Source organism: Schistocerca nitens, chromosome 1 (assembly GCF_023898315.1).
Source record: "Schistocerca nitens isolate TAMUIC-IGC-003100 chromosome 1, iqSchNite1.1, whole genome shotgun sequence".
NCBI classification, from domain to species: domain Eukaryota; kingdom Metazoa; phylum Arthropoda; class Insecta; order Orthoptera; family Acrididae; genus Schistocerca; species Schistocerca nitens.
In genome coordinates, this window is record NC_064614.1 from 828338921 (window position 1) to 828364413 (window position 25493).

The 25493-nt window shown below is 44.1% G+C and overlaps 1 protein-coding gene across 1 annotated transcript in view; it reads left to right on the forward strand.

Annotated features, from left to right (window-relative positions):
* Positions 1-25493, forward strand: part of LOC126237165 (beta-1,4-glucuronyltransferase 1-like) — a 164574-nt gene that overhangs the window by 64737 nt on the left and 74344 nt on the right. Inside the window, exon 2 of the mRNA XM_049947022.1 lies at positions 11400-11696. Coding sequence (XP_049802979.1) covers positions 11400-11696 — 297 coding nt within the window. The remainder of the gene's footprint in view (positions 1-11399; positions 11697-25493) is intronic.

Sequence of the window (25493 nt, forward strand, 5' to 3'; positions counted from 1 at the left end):
ATTATCGTATAGGACTTGGACTGCAGTGCCACACACCTTGCAACACGCAAAATTCAGTATTCTGTGTACATTCTTTTCATATATGTTTCATATTGTGTTGCCCATATTAATAGTCTAAGAGATAGTGCCCTGCGAGCACTTATGTCGTAAACGTGCAGGCCGGCTACCTTGTATAGCAACGATTATTCTGTGGTAGGGGGTTCGCTTCCTGCTACTTATGGTTTATTAATAAATATTATTTATTTATTAATAAATATTTTTTTAAAAAAAAAACCATCCGACGCACATCAACGGTTGCCGTCATAATAGCAAGCCTCGGTTTACGAGTGATCGTCAGGTAGTTAAACACCTAGTTTCTACTGAAATTTCGACTCAACGACTGAACTTGATAGCTGTCACAGAAGCAGTCCAAGCATAATTCTATAGATTGGATAATTCCGTTCAATCTGTTAGGTCAATTATCGTATAGGACTTGGACTGCAGTGCCACACACCTTGCAACACGCAAAATTCAGTATTCTGTGTACATTCTTTTAATATATGTTTCATATTGTGTTGCCCATATTAATAGTCTAAGAGATAGTGCCCTGCGAGCACTTATGTCGTAAACGTGCAGGCCGGCTACCTTGTATAGCAACGATTATTCTGTGGTAGGGGGTTCGCTTCCTGCTACTTTGGACGTTGGGAGCTAGGACTTCCTTTTGCGAATACAACATCACAGTGTACTACATCCTTGGATCGTAAGTGTTACAGCACAACCGCACGAAACAGGTACTGTTGGAGTAATGCCATCTATAAGGGACAGTCAAACGAGAACCGAATACACGCTGCAACAGGACCATGGAATGCTTCCATTTAAAAGTAATCACCTCACGTAATTCCCACTGCGAGACGACACGATCAATTCTTGTTTCGTAGAATGCGGTCGGCCCCTGGCGGATCCACAACTGTTCCCGCTCTTGCATTCCCTCGTCCGACTAGACGACCACGCGTGTCTTTCTCCAGGTCGCCAAAGATGTGAAACATCCGGGCCGTACGGAGGACGTTGCACTGATTCCCAACCAAATCGCTGAAGCGTAACCTTCGTCCGATTGGCAGTGTGGGGGCGGGCATTATCGCGCAACAGGACGACTCTGTTCGACAGCATTCCTGGGCGTTTTGACTTTACGGTGCATCGCAGGTTCTGCAACCGGCACATTGATTGTGGTTCCAAGGTCGAGGAACTAGACGAACAAAGGCCACTGCAGTCGAATAAGAAGATAGTCATGAACTTACCAGAAATTGTGTGAACAGCTTTCGATTTCCTTGGTGGAGGAGACGTGGCATGTTTCCACCGTTGGTTTTGCCTTTTGCCCTCGGGCTGTTGTAATGCTTTCGGACAGAATCATCCTGTTACATGATAACGACCGCTCCCACACTGCCAATAGGACGAATGCTACGCTTTCACGATTTGGTTGGAAATCGCTGTTAACACTGCAACCTTCGTTAAAGCGCGTATCTTTCACCTTGTGATTTTCACATCTTTGGCGACCTGAAGAAGGACATGCCTAGGCGTCGGTTTCTGTCCGACGAGGGAGTGCAAGAGTGGGTGCGGTTGTGGATCCGCTAGCGGCCGGCCGTCTTCTACAAAACATGGACTGATCACTAACGTCTTCAACCGTATACTGATTACTTTTCAATGGAACCATTCCAATGTCCGTTGTGGCGGGTGTTCAGTTTTCATTAGACAGCTCCTCACATATACTGTGCATAAGGAAACATTATTCAGCAAGTTTTCCATTAGAAGCGACATTTAAATGTTGTTTGTCTCCGATAAATTCTCGTTATATCTCGTGTAAGTAGGAGAAAATTGGACAAGCAGTTGTTGCTCTGTGACGTCAGCAGGATATCCGCGTCCTACCTGAGTGGTCAATGCGACTGATTGCCATGTAGGAGGCGCGGGTTCGATCCCCGGCTGGGTCGGAGATTAATCCGCTCAGGAACTGGGTGTTGTGTTATCCTCATCATTTCCCGGCCAAAAATGCCATACGATCATTTCATTAGCACCAGGATCGTGGCCTGTCGAAAGTGAGGTTGCTGTGCGCGTTGGTCGTAATCCAACTACTAAACGCCGTGCAAGATCTCAAAGATGCAATGAGACTGGTGCCTGAGAAGACATTGTTGCTGTGCAGGATCGTACAGCCACGTGGCGCACCTCGAGTCAAGAAATGGGCCTGTCTGCAGCAAGGCAAGCATTAAGAAGACAGTGCGGCGACGTCTGGAATACCACGGACTGCCAGCACGGGGGCCATTGTTGAAGCTTCCCTTGATGGGGCAGAGCCGCGCCACCGATGTTGCATGCAGGAGCGGCACGACGTCGTCTTTCCAGACGAATTCTACCTGGTTCTGGGCACAGCATGACGGTGGCTGTATCCCTGTGTGGAGGTTCCGAGCCAAACGAACGCTGGCGGATTGTATTCGTCATCTTCGTAAGGCTCCGGTTCCTGGTGTGATAGTACTGAGACTCCTGGGCTGCTTTTTTTGTTTGTTTCCCAAAAGTGTCCTGACTGCTTTGTGAATTGTGTGTGTGTGTGGGTGTGGGTGGGTGGGTGGGGTGGGGGGGACAGGGGGGAAGGGGGTGTTGCACTTCTTAACTTACGCTCGGCTGCCGTCATCACTATTTGATTGAATTTAAGCCACATCTGGCTGACGTAGTATGGAAGGAATGGAGACTGCCTTTAGGACAGTGTCAAGCGAACTTATTTCGGATTTTTTAATGTAAAAATATTTTGCGTTTATTTTGGATGGATTTGTATGTTACGGATTTAGTATTGCTACACCGACCGTGCGGTCACTAACTCTTGTATGCATCACGTCGCTCACTATTTGCTCAGGAGTGTTTGTCACTAAGAGATCTACTAAACAATACCGCTAAAGGTGGTGTAAATCTAAACTACACATTTAATGTAGACGAATATACGCCTCCTAAAAACACACACGCACACACAAAAGAAAGTAAAGATTGCACCGCAGAACCATCCAGATGTATCTAGGCATACTACGGTGACAAGTCACGGAATAGCGATGTGCACAAATACATATGGTGGTAATATTTCGTACATATGGTATAAAATGGCAGTGCTTTGGCAGAACTGTCATTTGGACTCAGTTGATTCATGTGAAAAGATTTCCGAAGAGATTATGGCCGCACGAAAAGAGTTAACAAACTTCGAACGCGGAATGGTAGTTGGAACTAGACGCATGGGACATTCCATTTCGGAAGTCGTTAGGGATTTCAACACTCCGAAATCCACAGAGACAAGAGTGCGCTGAGAATACAAAATTTCAGGGATTACCTCTCACCACGGACAACGCAGTGGCCGACGGCCTTCACTTAACGACCGAGAGCAGCGGCGTTTACGTAGAGTTATCAGTGCTAAGAAACAATCAACGCTGCGTGAAATAACCGCAGAAATCAATGTGGGACGTACCATGGCAACTACAAACAGTCAGGTAGGCCATTCCCGTGTGTCACGCTGCTATTCGTTGATGAGTATGACGTCGTCAGGAATACTGTTCAACCGTGAGAGCTCAACACCAGCCTCATGAGCTGTTTCTCGTTAAGTGCTACATCCACATGGAAACTCTGCAAATCAGATTTAAGTGAATGAAAGAGGGCTGACGCACATTACTAAGCATCGCTTACATCTCAAATTATAAGACATTAACACTTGTATGTTATACACACATCAAAAAAAGTTTTCCAACACCCCGGTTCCCAGAACTCCTGAAGATAGGCGTTGACTGTATCACAGACACAGTCCCTTAGACAGTTCAGAGATGTCACTAAACCCGCCCAAAAATGTGAACAACCATGCATGAGCAGCGCCTATTAGACGGAGGGGGTCCGACAGCCGATCAGTTCCAGTCATTCCATCAGGAAGGAGGTACACTGTTCGTGTTGTCTGTACTTCGACCATGCCTAGACGGTCAATACCGCGGTTCGAACGCGTCCGCGTTGTTACTTTGTGTCAGGAAGGGCTCTCAACAAGGGAAGTGTCCAGGCGTCTCGGAGTGAACCAAAGCGATGTTCGAACATGGATGAGATACAGAGAGACAGGAACCGTCGATGATATGCCTCGCTCAGGCCGCCCAAGAGCTATTACTGCAGTGGATGACCGCTACCTACGGATTATGGCTCGGAGGAACCCAGACAGCAACGCCACCATATTGAATAATGCTTTTAGTGTAGCCACAGGTAGTCGTGTTACAACTCAAACCTGTGCGCAGTAGGCTGCATTATGCGCAACTTCACTCCCGACATCTATGGCGAGGTCCATCTTTGCAACCACGACACCATGCAGCGCGGTACAGATGGGCCCAACAACATGCCCAATGGACCGCTCAGGATTGGCATCACGTTCTCTTCACTGATGTGTGTTGCATATGCTTTAAACCAGACAATCGTCGGAGACGTGTTTGGAGACAACCCGGTCAGGCTGAACGTGCCTGACACAGAGTCCAGCGAGTGCAGCCAGGTGGAGGTTCCCAGCTGTTTTGGGGTGGCATTATGTGGCGCTCAAGTACACCACTGATGGTCATGGAAAGCGCCGTAACGGCTGTACGGTACGTGAATGCCATCCTACGACCGATAGTGCAACCATATCGTCAGCATATTGGCCAGGCATTCGTCTTCATGGACGACAATTATCGCCGCCATCCTGCACATCTTGTGGATGACTTCCTTCAGGAAAACGACATCGTTCGACTAGAGTGGCCAGCATGTTCTCGAGACATGAACCCTATCGAACATGCCTGGGATAGATTGAAAAGGGCTGTTTAAGGACGACGTGACCCACCAACCACTCTGAGGATTCTACGCAGAATTGCCGTCGAGGAGTGGGATAATGTGGACCAACAGTGCCTTGATGAGCTTGTGGATAGTATGCCACGACGAATACAGGCATGCATCAATGCAAGAGGACGTGCTACTGGGTATTAGAGGTACTCAAATGGTTCAAATGGCTCTGAGCACTATGGGACTTATCATCTGAGGTCATCAGTCCCCTATAACTTAGAACTACTTACACCTAACTAACCTAAGGACATCACACACATCCACGCCCGAGGCAGGATTCGAACCTGCGACCGAAGCGGAAGCGCGGTTCCAGACTAAAGCGCCTAGAACCGCTTGGCCACACCGGCCGGCATTAGAGGTACTGGTGTGTACAGCAATCTGAACCACCACCTCCGAAGATCTCGGTATGGTGGTACAACAGGCAATGTGTGCTTTTCATGAGCAATAAAAATGGTGGAAACGATGTTTATTTCGATCTCTATACCAATTTTCTGTACAGGTCCCGGAACTCTCGGAACCGAGGTGACGCAAAACTTTTTTTTGATGTGTGTAATAATAGACTAAATATGACCTAAAAAATGTTACTGCATTCATAAATACTCACTTTCGCTCAGGCCGATGACGACGCAACCAACTGAAGATTTTTCTTTGCGGCCAGTTTTTTTATGTTTTCTGTTTTAGCTTTTGGATTCTGATGCCTTATAGGCGTATTCTAATGAAGATTTTTGACCTCACGTAGAGAGAAACCCGTTAGTGATGCATTTTGGAAAACTTTGCGGCTATTGTAGAAATTAAATTTTGCATCACTCCGTCCATATCGCCCATGAAAACTGCATCTCTGGAGGTCACGGAGATCCGGTTATTACCGGTGATGTAATCTGACTCGAGAAGAAGTTTTTCTGGTACTGAACACAAGGAACTATAAAAGTGCTAGCATTCAAACGTTGTGTAAGCCGCGAGATATTCCTGCGCATCTTCGGATTCGCAGTCATCAATGATTGCTGGTTCATCACTAGGAAACTGCAACATATCTAGTTCTTCTTCGCTGAAGTTAATACAGTTCAAATCAGCTGTCACTTTTCTAGTTGTGTTAATAAAAACTTTAAGAAGTCCTGTTCAGTTTTTCGATGAGGACGTTCACACAATGGTTTTCAAATTGCCTCATGACCAAGGAGCAGATTTCTGTCGTCGAGGAACTGAACGATTGGTGTATAGTGTTCTGAGCGTTGTTTCGAGACTTGTGAGTATGTTGAAAAATAGTACAATGTATCTGTGTCACTCTGAAGTGTAGTGCAGCGTTCAGTAGAAGTTACTTGGCCTTTCATAATAATCTGTAAGTTACTTTTTGAAATCCCTCCGTACAATAAACAAACTAACAATCTTTGTATACCGCTGGTGCCGCTCACCGGGAGTTAAATGCTTACTGAGCTGTCCATAACTGTCGCTGGCCTGTTAAAAAAAAGGAGTTGTTGCTAGAGAAGATTTAAATATAGACTACACAGTAAGTGCGACAGGTGTTCACTAAGTAATGCAACAATTTTGTTCTGAAAGCAGGTTAGTTTTATTCTGGATCCAAATTCACAATATTATTCGCCACTCTTTTACCCGCAAAACTCTGTTTTTCAACATAACCTTCATTCAACCCGACGGCCTTACACCGCCTTACTGGGAGGGCGTGTATGCCCGCACGGAACCACTCTACTGGTAGACGTCGGAGCCAACGTCTTATGCGTCAGTAACCTCCCCATTATCCAAGTACGGTTTCCAGCGGTGTGCATCCTTCATTGGGCCAAACCGCTGGGCCGGCCGCGGTGGTCTTGCGGTTTTAGGCGCTCAGTCCGGAACCGCGCGACTGCTACGGTCGCAGGTTCGAATCCTGCCTCCGGCATGGGTGTGTGTGATGTCCTTAGGTTAGTTAGGTTTAAGTAGTTCTAAGTTCTAGGGGACTGATGACCACAGATGTTAAGTCCCATAGTGCTCAGAGCCATTTGAACCATTTGAAACAAACCGCTGGACGTCGGAAGGTGTGAGATCCGGGTTGTAGGGCGGACGAAGAAGAACACTCCAGTGACGTTTTGACATTTTGTGAGCTCCTACCGGGTCGCAGACTTGCGTGAGACCTTGCATTGTCATGGGGGAAGGAAAAGTTCGTTTATGTTTTCGTGGCGACGAACACGCTGAAGTCGTTTCTACGGTTTCTTGATAGTGGCACAGTGCACTTCAGTGTTGATCGTTGCACCAAGAGGGGGGACAAACAGAATAACCCCTCTAGAGTCCCAGAAGACCGTCGCCGTGACTATGCCGGCTGACGGTGCGGCTTTGAACTTTTTCTTTTAAGAAGTAATGGTGTGGCGCCACTCCGTGGATTGGTGTTTTGTTTCCGGTTCGAGGCGTCGAATCCACGTTTCATCGCCTGTGACGATGTCCGCCAAAAAAAAGTCACCGGCAGCCTCGTACCGGGCAAGAAATTCCGCAACAGATGGTCCGTCGTTGCTCTTCATGGCCTTCTGTTAGGCGGCGGGGAACCCAGAGGGCACTCTCCTTTGCCTACTCTAACTGGTGGACGAGTGTGTCCGAACTACCAACAGAGTCGAATGAGAGTGTCCGCACGTCCCAACACTACAACAGCCACAGCCGTTTGCAGCTGGTCGGTACGCGGGAGATCGGACAGGTTTACGCGATCTTGTTTCGATGATGATACACGTCGCGGACAACGACCCGCCGTGCTTTTGTTCACTACCAGGTCTCCGTAGGCATTCTGCAAGGGCCTATGTATGTGGTTTTCAGCCAAAAGGAACTCAACAATAGCTCCCTGCTTGGAACGGACCTCCGTTACAGACGCCATTTTGAAGGCTACATATAGTTCCGCCATGTATCGGAACTTCATGAAACTATAGTGGCTGAAGCGGGAGTATCCCACAATGTCCCACAACAAATTCCACATTTATCAACCGAAATGGCCCGAGTAAAAAAAAACGTGTTGCATTCCTTACTGAACGCCTCTCGTACACAAGAGTCTATACTGGGCCGGTGTAAAGTATCGATACATCAATATCCTTTCGGTACAATCGATATATCGACGACATTACTCACCGATATATCGATATCGAAACGGAAATATCAGACATTGATAGTTTTATTTGACATTAATTTTGTTCATAATTTTCGGAAAATATTTGAAGCTGTTCTTTTGAAATTGTAATAGGACATAAATCTGCTTTCACTGTGTGACGCAGTCTTACTACTTTTTGAGATCTCATCACGTCCAATCTTTCTCTTTGACTGTATCAAGCAAGTATATGTGGCACAAAAGAAGAACTCCGATTGCACTGGGGAGGGGGAAGGGGGGGAGGACGTGGCGGTGTGAATAACAAGATTACTGATGTGAATAAACAGTACACCAGTTGCGTTAAAAACTATTTTTAACGCAACTAGTGAGATATTTCTTCACATCGACATTCTTCAATACACAGTTGCTGAAAACGATGAACAAAAATCTAAATGACAAGATTGGACGTTGTGGTCGGCGGACACGTGTTACGGGAAATGCTGACGTAATCGGCGCTCGGAGCTACCAATAGGGACTGCAACGTTTGGCTTCGCCACGCAACTTCAACGCTGCAACTGATAGGTTGCTGGCGTTTGCAGAAATTAAAAACACGGAAGTCGACATGAAGCGTTCCGGACAAATTCGGTATGTGACGAAATCGAACGATGGACCCATCAGACACATTTTACTGTGTCACATACATACAGTTAACATTGTTAGCAAAGTGGTTATCGCCAAACGTGAAGGGGGACAGACAGGCTACTAGCTTGTTGATTTACAGAATATCTAATAATAAATCAATATTGAAATATACAGCTCTAAAACCGCCAATATATTTACAATGTGCAGCCGATATTTTTATAGGCAGTTACGTCGATATTTTTTCCGCCGATATACCGAAGTATCGACACCTTTTTGGACCTGTAGAAAGCTGATTAATGATATTTTTAAAATATCGATACATATGATACCCGATATTTTTAAAAATATCAAAAGTCCTAGTTTACACCTGTCATCAAGTGAGTTGGGTCTCATAGCAGCCGGTTTCCTCCATATCAAAGTACTAACAGTGTACAAATGGCATGGTGCCTTTTGAAATGTAAAGTGTATGCATGAGTTCAGTAATGGTGTGCTCTATGCATCCATGATGTCTGTGATCATCCTTCACTCGACTGTCACGCTGACAGACCATAAAAGGTCTGACGGCACACTCGTAATGTGACGGCTAAATATTTCTATCATCATGGTAAAATACATGTTCTCTCTGCATAACAGGAGCTGCCTCCATTTCGGTTTGTCATGAGTGTAAGATATAAGTGCAGGTGCCCCACTAGCACAAGTCATTGCCTCCTTCTAGTGAGATTGATACACTTCTGTGAGCCGTTCAGTGCTGAATTACAGATTCCCTTTAGCACTAAAGTGTGTGCGGAGTTTCGCAGACTGCATAAATTCATTTCCCCCAGCGTGCTGCTGCATATATCACAGAATCGAAGGCTGTTCTATAACCATGCATGAAATGGCATACAATGCTTCACGAGTACTGCCGATAGTAGCTGAAGCGTTTACTCAAATGCATGCCCTCAGACGTCTGTCTGCAGCTGTGCACTATACGGCTCCTGCAGGGGGAGTGTCTAAGTGATTTTGAGAAGAAATAAGGTGGAAAATGGAAAACTGATGCAAAGAACATGTGAGCTAATTCACAATATGATGTGAAGCCGTTTATTTTGTCATTAGATGTAAATATTATCACAACAGGACCAAATGCGGTACAGCATTGAACGAAATGTGCTGTATTTGAAAGACATCTGTGGACGAAATTAAAAAGAAAATAAAAAGTTTGCTTTCACCTTACTACCGAGAGAGACGTTTAATTGAGATCTCAAAGAGAAGTGTTGCTGGCTATGACGATGTTTATGTAGCAAAAATAAAGTTTTTCTCACAGACTTCAAGACACCAGTAGCGTGGAACCATAGAATAGCTGACAACTTCTCGGGAAAGTGTTTTCATTAATTTCTGCTGCACAGAGTCTAGTATGAAACGATAATTATCCTCGCTCATCCAGTTGTAAGACGTGAATACTTCTATTGTCTAATGTCAGACCACAATTTATGAAAGATGTTTATATTTTATTAATAGGATTAAGTAGGAATAATTAATATTTGTCATGTTGGAAATAATTGTGGTACCAGGGAATGTCTGCACCAAAGTACTGTTGGCAGGAGAGACCGCACATTGATATAATTTTAAAAAGGGCGGGAGAGACCGCGTATGGATACATTTTAAGAAAAGAGCGGGAAAGACCGCACATTGATGCATTTTGTAATGGTCTGCACCAGAAAGCATCATTGGCAGGAGAGACCGCACTTTAGCGTTCGTAGGTAGTCAGTAGTAAGCGAGAAGTGAAGCGAGTCGGTAGCAGGTCTGAAGCGAGAGGTTGAGAGGAGCGGTGTGCCTGCCAGCCGCCAGCTATGATTTACAAGAGATTATAAACGGATGTACAGAGACATCAGCTAATTATTATCATAAGAGGAACTAATATTATTGAATTTTTTTTTGAGAAACTCAAGACTACTGAAGGTATGTTTGCGCAATGCTAGCTGTAAGATTATTGGAAAAAGGGAGTCCCATTTGAACGTTTGTAAAAACATTTCATTCAGAATATAATTAATTTTTGCCAGCAATATTGCATTACTGATTATAATCCATCCCAAAAACCATCAACGTAAAACTTTGCAAAATTTTATTGTTGTCAGGAAAAAGTTTAACTATGAATTACGTAACGTCACTCAAATTAATTAAAGAATAACGTCAGCTTTGCTATTAAATAATAACGTCAGCTTTGGTAATAAATACAGCCACTTATTATGACAGCCCACCAGCAGCTAATAAAGTATAGTAAAACAGAGTAAGTATATTCATGTCGCAGTTCGATGTAGCAGTCAGATGGCGATCCAGCAATAGTAAAAAAGGTAAGGAACAGTTTTGGATTATTGTAGATAACGACTGAGGGCCACGACGACGACACATTCTATGTTTCGTCGAAATAATCACAAAATCACTTTAATAAGCAGCAATTAAATTTGTATGGGAAGATTGAGAAAGAGAATAAATTTCAAAGGGAAGATTTCATTTGTTATTATTAAGCAAGATATATAAATCCTAAGGGAAGGTTGCGTAACACAAAAGAGATACAGAGGAGACGGGAAGGTTTCACTGTATTTCATTGGCAGTGACCATTTTTTCTTTTTGTGTTTTTCACTGCTACCGCATATAACGCAGTGACTGTAGAGGAAGTAAGACTTGCTGGTTTTCTCTTAGCACTGGACGCCGTGACAGCTTTTTCTCTACACATGCAGACTGAAATCTGACGTGCACTTTGTGACAAATGTAGACACTCGCGATTTTGTTGTGCGCTTTAAAGAACGTGTTAATGGGCACTAAGATGCCGTCGATGAAGATTACGCCCGCCTGTATCTGTTTGCGAAGATATACTCATTACCACGATGCTTTTCAGGAAGCGCCCGCACTGGTGTTGACGTCACTGTCGGTGATGGACACGTCGCAGAAGTACCGCGTGCGGCAGTTCGTGTCGGTGGGCGACCGCTGGCAGCAGCTGCCTACGTCAGCGGGGAACTGGACCACGTGCCTAGCGCTGCACGCCTCGCTGTCGCACGTGCACCACGTGGAGCGCCAGGCGCGTTCCTGGAGTGGGCCCCTCTCCGTCGCGCTCTTCGCCGCCGGTGACGACGTCCACCTGCTGCTGGCCTACATCATGTTCCTCAGGCGCTGTAGGCAACACGTGCGAAGTAGGGTAAGTAAGTAAGTAAGTCATTTCTTGCGTCTCTGCCAATAAGAACATTAACTACTCAAAGACAGTTTTGCACTAACTTTATATCTGCAAACGTGCGGTTTTTACTTCTGGCCATTAAACCTGCAACACCATGAAGGCGACGTGTAACATACCTCAAATTAGCGTGAAGTCTATTACACTGACGAAAAAAAATCGCAAACCGAAAAATTAATTAACGTAGAGTAATGGAATTTCGGAATTACGTTTGGCTTGGTCACATAGTTAAATGATTAACATTGCAAGATCACAGGTGAATGTCAGAGCGAGATAAGCCATTGCAGATGTGAAATGCTGTGTACTGCCAGAACGTTGAATGTGAGTATGCAGACGTACTTACATTGTGTTGTACAGGTGCCGGTTGTCAGTTTGTGGGATGGAGTTCCATGAGGGTTGCACTTGATCGGTCAGTACAGGACCGGTTAATGCTGTTTGTGGATGACGCTGAAGTTGTCGTCCGATGGTACCCCACATGTGTCGATTGGAGACAGATATGGTGATCTAGCATGCGCAACCAACATGTCGACACTCTATAGAGCATGTTGAATTACTCTATAGAGCATGTTGGATTACATCAGCAGTAAGTGGTCGAGAATTATTTGTTGAAAAACACTCCACGAAATGCTGTTCGTGAGTGGGAGCACGACAGGTAGAGTCAGCAGATTGTACAAATTTCCAATGAGGGTATGTGGGACAACCAAGAGAGCGTTACTGCTGTCATACGAAATTGCGCCCCAGACCAAGACTCCAGATGTAGGTCTAGCGCGTCTAGCACGCAGACAGGTTGGCTGCCACCCTCAACTGGCCTACTTCTAACCAAAACACGGCCACCACTGGCACTGAGGCAGAACCAGATTTCATTAGAAAACTCAACAGACCTCCACCGTGCCTTCCAACGAGCTGTTGCTTGACACTATCGAAGTAGGAAATGGCGGTGGTTTCTGGTCAGTGGAATGCACGCTGCAGGGCATCTGGCTCGGAGCTGCCCTTATAGTAAATGATTTGTTATAGTTTACTGTGTTACTGTGGTGCTAACTGCTGCTCAAATCAGTGCTGCAGATGCAGTACGATGCGCCAGAGCCATACGCCGAACACGACTGTCTTGCCTGTCGGTTGTGCGACGTGGCCGTCCGGAGACCAGTCATCTTACTACTTACAACCGTCCATTCTTTTGAACACCGTTGCCAGGAGCCGCGTAGATTGGCTACATTCGTACCAAGTCTTGCTGCAGTATCGCAGAAGGGTCATACAGTTTCTGACAGCACTGTTACAGGATTTCGTTCAAACTCAGTGAGGTGCTGAAAATGGCGTCTTTGTCGCCTTAAAGGCATTCTTGATTGACATAAACTCACCGCGTCCAATCTCTAAGGTAACTAACGCGTTTATGTCCCATGGCTCCTTTTTGGTGTTGCGATTTCCTTTCCCCATTTCGCTGCAAACATACAGAGCAGCAGGAATAACTAAATTTACAGGGTGTATGTAAGGAAGGATTATACAGCTAGTTTCTTATCCAGAAATCGCGTTTAACTAGTCATTGTTCTTCAGAAGCTCGTATTACGCCTGGTGTAAGCAGTAGAAAAATCTATCAGTATTTGTCGGAATTCAACAACGGCAGCATTTTAATGTATTGAGGCTGCAGTTTATCATTCTGCGATATGACTGCTCCCATTGATCTGAAAATCTTTGAATGTCACACACATATGGAATCGATCAGTTCGGGAGGGTCGTACACGACGCCGTGCAGGATCGTAGCGGCTCCACGTGATTAGCGCTTGTGAGTAAAGGCTTATTATTTTCTCCTATATGAAGTATTGTATAGTCATGGCAGGTAGCATGAGCTGGAAATGGCCTTCTATGCTGCAAGACAAGCATCCACACGGACAGTACGAAGACTCCTGGAGTACCACAGACGGTCATCATGGCGATCATTGTTACAGTTTCCCTTGATAATAATAATAACTCCGTGTGGCTCAAGGCCAGGTGCAAGTGATTCAATTCGACGCTACTTCGGTGACTTGTATGTCACTAACCTACACCGGTTATCTAATGGGGAAAGGGGAATCGCTATTACCTGTCATATCTGCAGACTTCTGTCATCGCTGAGAGGAGAAGACCAGGTTACAACGAAGACTGAAAATCCGTAGTACGAGCGAGATTCGATCCTGCGACCCTTGATGCAGCTGCAAAGAGATCGCGCCAATAGTGGTGTGACCAACGACAACGCTGACCAAAAAACTTGCAGATAATAACGTAGTCGAAGTCAAGAGAAATCCTGTGAACAAATTGCAATCAGACGTAAGGAAAACAATTTAAAACAGTATCTTTTTGTTTCCAGATGAGAAAGAGAAACGTAGATTAAAAATGGTGAATCGGTCTATTCCTTTACTTCGTTTGCAAATTAAATTACGCAAGAGGGTGAACCGATTATGTCGATCATTAACAATATGTCATGTCCCAATTACAAACTGAACCGGGAGTGCAACAAAAAACTGAAAGCAGCATATACTTATAAAAAGTCATTCAGTGTCAAGAATAGTTACGAATTTGCGAATGATATTAAGCATTTACCAGTTCCAGCTGGAGATTATAAAGAAGAACTTGCTAATATACAAGAAGGTTAGTCAAGGGGAAATAGCAGAACTCTTGGAAAATGTTAGAACTTGTGTTGTCATTTAATTAGTTTTAGTTTAACAATAAATTTTTTTATCAAAAGAACGGACTCGGAAAGGGCAACGGTTAGTCGGGTGCCTTAGCTGAGACATTTGTAAATGAGCCCTAAAATAAGTGTTTTGAACAAATTCCTGACGTCTGCGAAAAAACCGTGTATCACAGACGTTATGTAGACGACACCATACTACAGTAAAAAGGTGACGAAAGTGAAATATACCAGGTAGCACAAAGAATGGGCGGGGTGCACGAAAAAATTAAGTTCACAGTGGAACTGGAAGAAGAACGAAGTATAAGGTTTTGGGATTTTAGGTTAACTAAAAGGGATGGAAGGCATAAGATTAGCATATTTAGGAAGACGACGGCTACTGACACGATTGTAAATGTGAAATTCTGTCACCATAAGAAAAATAAAAGGGTATACTTGAGAGCCATATGATCAACAGGATGCTAAAACTACCACTCACCCCTAACGATGAAGTGGATGAATTAAATGTGATCAGACGAGTAGCCGAGGCAGACGGGTATAAGGGCCGTGATGTAGTGAACCTTTATGATACGTGACAAGAAGAAGACAACATAACGAAAGGGCAATAAGTTTGTTGCTATGTCATACAAGCTTTCAGAAAAACGAAAGTAAAATTTGGATTTCTAACGAAAAGTGCAATTGGTTCTAGACTTCGCCACAAAGTTGGCAACATCGGCAACACATATTTAGAATCTGGTGTCTATAACATCAACTGTCAAGACTGTGACAAGTTTTATATCGGTCAGATGAAAAGGAATTTCGACTCGTTGTAGAGAGCATTATGTATAACCAAAATAAGAGCGCTTTCGGTACACTTTCAGAGAAAAACATCCGAATAGAAACATAGAGCATAATATGAAAGTGTTGCATAGGGAGCCAAAGGGACAATTACTGAATCTACTCGAGGAAATGGAGATTTATGTACACAGAAAACGGCAACAGGAATTACTGCTAAATGAGCAGAATGAGTTCAATTGAATGCTTATTCCGATGTATTCAGAAACCTACTAATTTGAGCTGCGTCGAGCGACCCTCCGGTTACGTGCGGCCGGCCGTGTGCGCCGGCTCCAGCGACGACGAGGCTGGGCCTTCCTCAGCAAGTCTTTCTTTTTTTATTTATTTACTTTGGGTTTGGGTTACAATGACCATCCAGCCAACAACTGTTATAAAGTGCCAAAGAAACCTAATCGCAACAAAGTAGAATAGCACAAAATTACAAAGTTAGCATATTAACACACTTTTAAAGTAAAATAAAAGCGCAATTAGACAAACGCCAGAGAGCCGACGGCAGTGATGACAATGACATTGGAGCCCCTCCGCAAGTTCCGCCACAAGAAACCAAGCACGTCACACAGAGAAGCCACGAGGTGGCGCCATTCAGATCCCACTCCGGGTCTACTGTCGACTATCGACTTTTTAATTAATAGTTACTGTTTCGTTAATTACCTTATACTTACTGTTACAGTTAAATTGTTTTATCATGCTGGAGGATTTCATTTTATAGATGTGATTTTATTCTTGTGCCATTTATACTGGCTTTTACACAGTTGTGTTGTTTACTTTGCCAGGCTAGGAGCTTCGCCGCGCGGAGTGGCTGCGCAGTTTGAGGCGCCATGTCACGGATTGCGCGGCCCCTCCCACCGGAGGTTCGAGACGTCCATCGGGCACGGGTGTGTGTGTTGTTCTGAGCGTAAGTTAGTTTAAGTAGTGTGTAAATCTAGGGACTGATGACCTCAGCAGTTTGGTCCCTTAGGAATTCACACACACGCTAGGAGCTTCACAAAATTACTACTTCCACTTCTTATGTGGACCTTAAGTATGGATCTAATACAACGTATTGCGTGTCACTACGGTCATTTTGCCATTTGAAGTATTTTAATTAATGACTACGGATACTGCATTTTTACCATTACATTTGCAATACTGGTTACTCATGCACCCTAGCTATAGTGCTCTCTGCTGGTCTTAGTTATGTGTATAAATACCACACTCATCCTGACCATTAGTAGCACATACTATGGACCTACATGTATAATTTGACCTTGATACCTACATCAGAATATATAATTTTTCTTATGTAGCAGCAGACCTTTTATAAGATTTAGGTTTAGCAAATTGAACTAGTTGGTTACACCCTGTTTTTGTTTGTAACAGATCTAAGGACGCTAATAGTAAAGTGTAAAAGTTTGTGTGAACAAGGCCGACCTGTAAAATAAAGTGCCACAGGTCCTGTAATTCGCGTAAATAACGGCCGCTGATTTTCGTGCACTGTGATGGCGCCGGATAGCTATCCAGATGGATTCCATTGGATTAGTATCAGGGGAATTTGGTCACCGAGACATCAACGTGACTTCACCATAATGCTTCTCCAAACAACAGTAGCACAGTTTAGCTCTGAGACACAGACAACTATACTGCTGAATGATGACATCGCTGCCGGGGAAAGCGTCAAGCGTGAAGGGGCGCAGGTGGTTCGCAGCTGTCAGCGTGTCTTCGATTACCACCACATATCCCATGCATGTGGTTCGCAGCTGTCAGCGTGTTTTCGATTATCGCCACATATCCCATGCAGGTGTGCCGGCCAGAGTGGCCGTGCGGTTCTAGGGGCTACAGTCTGGAACCGGGCTACCGCTACGGTCGCAGGTTCGAATCCTGCCTCGGGCATGGATGTGTGTGACGTCCTTAGGTTAGTTAGGTTTAATTAGTTCTAAGTTCTAGGCGACTGATGAGCTCAGAAGTTAAGTCGCATAGTGCGCAGAGCCATTTGAACCATTTTCTGAACCCATGCAGGTGGTTCGCAGCTGTCAGCGCGTCTTTGATTACTGCCACATATCTCATGCAGGTGGTTTGCAGCTGTCAGCGTGTCTTCGATTACCACTACATACCCCAGCAAGAGCAGGAGAATGTCTCCAGTAGCATAATACTGATCCCACTAGCCTGCACACTGCTCGTTTCTAGCCGTCGCTCACCTCGGTGACGGCATTAATGGAGACGACCATCGACCTAGTGTATCAAAAATGTAATTCACCCGAAGAGCCGACGCGTTTCCATTGATCGACGGTCGAATTGCGATGGTCCCGTGCCCACTGCAATCGTAACTGACGATACCGTTGGGTCAACATGTCAGAACGTAGAGGTGTTCAACAATGTACAATGAAGTGTGTGCTCCGAAACACTTGTCCGTGTACCAGCATTGTGCTCTTTCGTCAGAGCTGTCACAGATCACCATCTATCCCACTTTACAGAACAGACAGTCCTCCGAACCCCACGCTTTGTGAAGACCAGTGGACGCCTAACCATTAGCTCCTAGTGGTAGTTTCACTGTACTTCAACCTCTTGCCGTAGACGCTCACGACAGTGGCATGCCAACAATCGACCAGCTTCGTCGTTTTGGAGGTAGTCGTTGACAGGCTTTTTGCATAATAATAATCTGTAAATGACAAAGTGGCTTATCTCAGTGGGTTTCCCCATTGGCAGCCTATATCTTCACTGGGTTGATCACCTATCCGTGTCTGCGGCGCTTAGATATTTTTAATAGCGCGTCACGTGCCCGTAACGTCACCAAGTGGCATCCAACCTCGCCGTGGGCAGTGGATATAATAGTTTGGCTTATCAGTGAACTAATGTGGCAAGTCCTGTGTGAGAAAGTCTGGCAACACAGTTCAGGAGAGGATCCACAGCATCAACCATACACCGTCACACGCGCGCGACCATGCATTATTGAAAGGCCAAGTAAATAAACTGTCTGCACTACAATAATGAAATAAGGCATAGCTAGAAAAATGTAGAGTCTCCATTTCTATGACACAGCCTGCTCGGAAGAATAGTAAACGGGGACCAAGGTTTAGATTTAACGAAATTCTGAGTTTAGTACGATCTGTGACGTCATCTCATCCGCGGGAGCTGAATACGTCTAGCGACGTAGCCGAGCAGCGTGGCCTTGTGCTAAGACGCATATTCTGTGGGACCGCTGCTCTGTTCTCCATGTTGTCATGCAAACATAGGTTTCCCACGTTTCCCTACATCGCGTATGGCAAACTTCTTGGTGTTTCCTCCAAAAGTGACGCAACATTGTCCTCTGCTGTATTATTTCCCATTGGTAATTAGTCCGTCTTGAAAGGTTCATAGTTCTGGAAGGCCTGGAGCAATTTGTTCCAAACTTGGTACACATTGCTTATTCGACTTAATAAGACTCCCCTAATACTTCTATTTGTGGAGGTGGGACAGTGGTGACGCGTAAGCTTAATTCTGAGACGCCTGTAGCAGTTTCAGTCAAACATGGGACTCATATGACTATCTAGGAAAAAAACACAAGTGAACTAGAACACTCCTAGTTTTCCTACGGATGGAAGCAAGGATCGGGGCGGTTAAGGGGAGTTTAGTTAGAATAACTATGCAACTCATGGAGAAATTTCAATGAAAATACACGTCAGGTGGTTTATATGAACAATCAAAGCAATAAAATTTATCGAAACCCACCCCTTAGACAACAATAGAGGAAAACTGGAAATTGGCGGTAAGTTCCTATGTGACCAAACTGCTGAGGTCATCGGTTCCTAGGCTTACACGCAACTTAATCTAACTTACGCTAAGGGCAACACACATACCCATGCCCGAGGGAGGACTCGAACATCCGACGGGGGGAGCCGCGCGAACCGTATCAAGGCGCCCTAGATCGCGCGGCGTAACAATAGAGCTTTCTGAGCAAAAGGTGTACTAGCACTGCAGATTGGATTTCAACTAGCGCATATTGGGGTAAGAAAAAGTGATTATGAGGTGGCAAGAAACTTTTTTTAAAATTTGTTCTCCTGTTTATATACATTTATGGTCTCTATACAGTCTTGTGCGGTAATAAACACGTGTAACACAAAGATGCAAGCTGTGATCCTTCTTACTACATGAAGCAAGTTGCGTTATTCATTTTCGCATGTCTTCAGCATGCATCTGGGCTCGGCTTGGTGATCCTTGACATCGGATAATGTCGCAACATGGTAGCCATTGTGCGCTTACGGATAAACAGTTCAGCCAGTTCTGCTATCGCTAACAGTTCAGAGCACTCGTTTGACGAAGCATTAACGTAGAAAAATTTGAGCGACTGATATCTTCCATAAAAAGAGACAAAAGTTACGCACAAAGTTATAACTAAGATGATGACAAAAAGTCCGAAAACAACGCCATGTTTTACGAGTTTTCTTCATAACTAAACGGCGGTACCATGTCATCGGAATGTTTGGTAGTCTTGACAGCCTTCTTCGGGAAAAAATTGTCGTCATAATGAAGATAATAAGTATGACTATCAGATCTCTTTTTTATGTTGCCCGTGTCGTTAGTTGCATATAACATTGAAGAATACTGCCGCATCTCACCGTGTTGGGGAGGCTCTGTGTTGGCTATAGTCGGTTATTTCTGTGAATTATTTAGTGACTGTGCAGTTATAAAAACACTTTTTAAAAATAATTATACCCTCTATTGTGAAATTGCCTGTTCCTTCTGAGACTTCATTTACAAACGTTTACCAAGAGTTGTGGAAAGAAACGGAGGAAAATAGGAGCAAGTTAGTCGTGAATCTCTACCGCGCATTCAGTTACTCGATACATGAAAAGAGCATTGCATGATCGCATAAAATAATATCGCTTCGTAGAGTAACTTATTAGCTCTAGTGGAAGCAAAGCCGTTAGTTGGGGATGGTACAGCCTCACAAATAGTTTAGTTTCTAACCTGAATTGTGAATAATGATGCAGGTACCTGTGCACTTAACGTAGTGTCAGGCGTGGAGGAATTCTGAGTAACATCGGTTGTGCTTGCGACTGTATGTAATGTTCTCTCTTTTGCATGTGTCTTTGCGGTTTATGGGCTCTAGACGGCTAGATGACACAAGTCTGCGACATGAAAATTGTTTCAAATTTATTAAGTGATTTTTATAGTGTTTTCAACGCTGATTTCGAATAGTGAAAAAAATTCATCACGTACAGTTACTTCACAAACTGCTTGTCTAGTTTTAGCTTTTTTTCGATATTTTAGCACTCTAGTGAATTTGAATTTTGGGTTTTAGGATCTCCATAAACTGTTATTTAGCCGTTTTTATATTAGATATACGTAAAATAAGAAAGAGTAATTAGGAGAAACTAGCAGTATTTTCATGCCAGTGCCTGTCTGTCACGCTGCCCCTTCCTCTGCCATCACCAAGCAGTGAGCTTCTGCTATCGTCCTTCAGTTCATTCTGTACTGTTCACGTGTTGTTGTTACTAGTGCTTTAAAGTAGTGACTGTTTTCTTATGTTGTGAAGTTGTTTTATGGACAATAGACAATGGCTACCAGAGGATGTATAAACTCGCCAAATTGCATCTGGTACATTTGTGATAACTATACCGTTACAAAGCAACAAAGAAACATTTCCCATTTTGTTGAAATAGTATATTTCGCATATTTTGGTATAAAGTTAGGCGATCAAGATAAGCCTTGGGCCCCACACAAAGTTTGTTCAGTGTGTGTTGAAGAACTGAGACAATGGTTTCAACGTAAAAAGCAGCCCTTATGTTTTGGAATGCCAATGATTTGGAGGGAGCCCAAAAATCATAGTGGTGACTGCTATTTTTGTTCTTGCAACGTATGAGTTTTCAATTTGGAAAACAAAAAGGATATTTATTACCGTAACATTCAATCAGCCATTCTCCCTGTTCCTCGTGGACCTGAAGTACCAATTACCCTCTCCTCCAGATTCTTTGGATGATACAGATGATAAGGAGCCATTGGCTCAGCAAGGTGATAGTGAATAAGACAGAGATTGCTACAATCCTGGCACAACCGATCCCATTCCATTCTCACAATCTGAACGATTTAGTTAGAGACCTAGGGGGTTGGGTTGGGTTGTTTGGGGGAAGAGACCAAACTGCGAGGTCATCGGTCTCATCGGATTAGGGAAGGACGGGGAAGGAAGCCGGCCGTGCCCTTTCAAAGGAATCATCCCGGCATTTGCCTGGAGCGATTTAGAGAAATCACGGAAAATCTATATCAGGATGGCCGGACGCGGGATTGAACCGTCGTCCTCCCGAATGCGAGAGACCTAGGCCTTTCTAAAGAATCGGCAGAGGTTTTAGGATCTACATTGAAAGATAAACATATGTTGGCTCCGGGTACATCCTTTTCTTGGTATCTATAGAGGGAAAAGGAGTTTTTATCTTTCTTCTCTCAAGAAGATGACCTGCTGTTTTGCAGTGACGTTCCTAGACTTACGACACGTTTCAAAATAGAATATGCTCCTGATGAGTGGAGACTTTTTATTGATTCTTCAAAAAGAAGCCTTAAAGCAGTACTTCTACACAATGGCAATAAGTATGCTTCTATACCAGTTGGACACTCGGTTCACTTAAAATAATGTATCGAAAACCTTGAACTGGTTTTAAGCAAACTCTGAAATTCAGACTACAAATGGACACTATGTGGTGATTTTAAAGTGATTTCAGTGCTGCTTGGTCAACAAAGTGGCCATACAAAGTTCCCTTGCTTTCTCTGTGAATGGGACAGTAGATGGTTCAAATGGCTCTGAGCACTATGGGACTTAACTGCTGAGGTCATCAGTCCCCTAGAACTTAGAACTACTTAAACCTAACTAACCTAAGGACATCACATACATCCATGCCCCAGGCAGGATTCGAACCTGCGACCGTAGCGGTCACGCGGTTCCAGACTGTAGCGCCTAGAACCGCTCGGCCACTTCGGCCGGCGGGACAGTAGAGACAGAAGGCAACACTACATAAAAAAAGCTTAGCCCCTGAGAAAAACCTTACAGGTAGGGGTTAAAAATGTTGAGAGGAAAAGCCTTGTGGATCCCAAAAAGCTGTTACTTCTACCACTTCACATTAAGTTGGGGCTGATGAAACAATTTGTTAAGGCATTGCCAAAAGAAGAGGAGTGTTTCAGATATCTTTGTGGACAGTTTCCTGGTTTATCCGAGGCAAAGCTAGAGGATGGAATCTTTGTCGGACCAGACATCAGAATACTACTGACATATCCCAACTTTGTGGACAAAATGGAAATAAAAGAAAAGGCAGCATGGACATCTTTTAAATTAGTTGTTACCGGTTTCCTAGGAAACAAAAGAGATCCAAACTACAAAACAATCGTCGCAGACATGCTCGACAACTTTAAGAAGCTGGGCTGTAACATGAGCATTAAAGTTCATTTTCTCCACTCGCATCTTGACTACTTCCCTGCCAACCTTGGTGATGTAAGTGAAGAGCATGGCGAAAGATTCCACCAAGATATCAAAGTAATGGAAAGGAGATATCAGGGAACGTCAACATGATGGCGGACTACTGCTGGATGGTAAAAAGAGATGATTCTCAACGAGTCCACAGCCGGAAAAGCAATAAAAGAAGCTTCGACAGAAAGCGAAAGCGTTATTATAAGGACTTTGAGTTTAAAGAGAAATGGAAGTGTACTGGAAATGTAGTTTAGACATGATTTATAAATAAAATCAAATTTATAACGTTGGAAAAAATGTGATATATTGCTTAAATTTTGTTATTATACCCAAAAATAGTCTCTTTTTTGTGAGAAAACCTGGCGTGATAGAAAAAAATGGATTGAATTTTTTTAATCAGCGCTGAAAAGTACATAAAAGTCAGTTATCAAATTTCAAACAACTTTCAAAAATGCAGAACTGTGTTATCAGTGCGACAAATATCCTTAAGAAGGAATGGGCGTAAAATGGCATAAAAAGGAAGAGCAAGTCTTATACAAGTACACGCTCTCTCCCCAACCTCACTCACTGTCATCCACACAATCACACTAGCTCACATCATTTAAGATAGCACAAAATGATCAGATGTTCCAAAACTGGCAACGAAACCACAATTAATATGTGAGGAAAGCTGAAATAACCATACAGGGAATGTGACTTGCAGACCACTTAGAAAAATCGTGGATGAACCATCCACCCTGATAACACATTAAAAGTTTCTCCCTAAAAATTTGAGGAAGAAGTCGGACATTTCAGAAAACCTGAAAAGCTGTTGCACATCGTTTTATTGTTAGTTGAAACGGAGATAAAATCTGTCGGCAGAGGACTACTGCCCTCTTGTATGAATATAAAACATAGTCTGGACTGTGGCGTACCGTGATCTGTACACCACGAACACCACAGATTGGAGGGCCCTCTCAACGGAGCAAGGCGCCATGCTTCAAAGGGTTGTGGCCTACTCGAAGACGAGTAAGGAGGACCTCATCCCATCTGCTTGGCTAGATTGAGGTATGCCTTGGTCGCGTTGTGGACAGCAGCTTAGTGTCCGTCTCTTCCAGCGATTCTTCTCGTTATTTGAGTCTCTGCCTCAATGGCGAGGTGGTGGCATGTAGGGGAATGGCACACTGAACTATCTGAAGATCGCGACACGCCTCCTTGGGTGCTGCATTCGCCATTTCGTTTCCCTTAATACCCATATGCCCCGGTACCCATCAGAAAGACACTTCTCTCCCCAACCTTTACACGTGTAGAAGATCGTCTTGAATATCCTGGATAACTTTATCTGCTGGGTACAAGTGTTGCGGGAAGTGAACAGCACTCAGGGCGTCGGAATAAACGTGGAATTTGGCGGTCGTAACACATCTCATATGCTCCAGATCTCCTAACATCGCGTATATTTCGGCAGTGTCGTAAAATATTGTATTAAAAACAGACGCAGAAGTGCAGTCTTTCAAGTACCGCACTAAATCTAAAATTACTCTGACCTCTGCATAACGAGTGTTCTGAATATACCTAGGAAAACAGATTCGGGAGGTATGATGTCACAAACATTGAGAGGCGTGATAAATTACCGCATCATGCATGACGTTTTAATTGATTACTTCTTTGCTACTAATTCTATTCACAACAAATTTCGCAGACAGTAGGCACATATACCACTGGCTATACCTGAAAAATTGTTTCGTTTTACAGCTCATAGTTCTGCAAATGCAATGTCATAAGCGTTAAGCTGCATGAAAATGAAACTGCAGGGCGAAATTCGTCAGACTTACAGATGAAACATGTGTATAAATATACGTGAAATACCTTTCATGTATGAAATGTATTGACATGTGTGTATACAAGCAAAGCCACGGCTAAAAACTCTCCCTAAACCCACGGCACGATTTCAGTCAGATTTGGTGCACATTTTAGTTAGAACCTGAAAAGAAATAATGTAGGAATAAGAACCATCAGACTCGTCTTTGGGATATGCGACAACATGGAGAGAGAAGGGAGAACAAGGAGATAGACGACGAGGGGGAAGGAGGAGATAGACAGAGAGACGGGAGGGGGACAGAGCGAGAGGAAAGGAGCAGGAGGACAGAGAAAGAGAAAAGGAGGAGATGTACAGAGGCACCGAGAAGAAGATACAGGCAGAAAGATGGGAGAGGAGGAGATAAACAGAGGGCGACGAGGAAATAGGGGGCTGTTGAAAAAAATTCCGGAACACTAGTAATTTCGCGCCAATGGTGTGTTGGAGCGAAATGCGGTTGGCATCCCTGCACACGTCTGTGTCTAATATATAACTTCCGGAAGTTTCAGTGTTATATCTTTGTTAGTTACTGTAGAGTGCTGTATTGAGCAGAACGTTGTGTCGCACAGTTTGCGAATTTCGACATGCAGAGTCAGAGAAGCAACGCGTCTGCATTAAATTTTGCGTGAAACTCATGAAAACCTTTAGAGACACACCAAATGATGCAGGAAGCCTACAGTGATGAGTGCTTAAGCTGTACTCAGTGTTACGAATGGTTCACACATTTTAAATATAATCCGTCGGGATGTTGTACATGACTCTCGTTCACGACGCCCTTCGAGATTTACCGACGATGCTGACGTCAGGAAAGTCTACGAAACTGAGCGTTCCAGTCTGACTGTCCGAGAAATAGCGGAGAATATAACATTTCGGTTGGATCATCTCATAAAATTCTGAGACAGTATCTGGGAGTGCATTGTGTTGCCGCGAAGTTTGTCACACTGCTCATGAATCAAAATCATGAAGACCTTCGCCTCGCAATATGTGAAGAGCATTTGAATCACACGAATCAGAACGAGATGCTCCTTA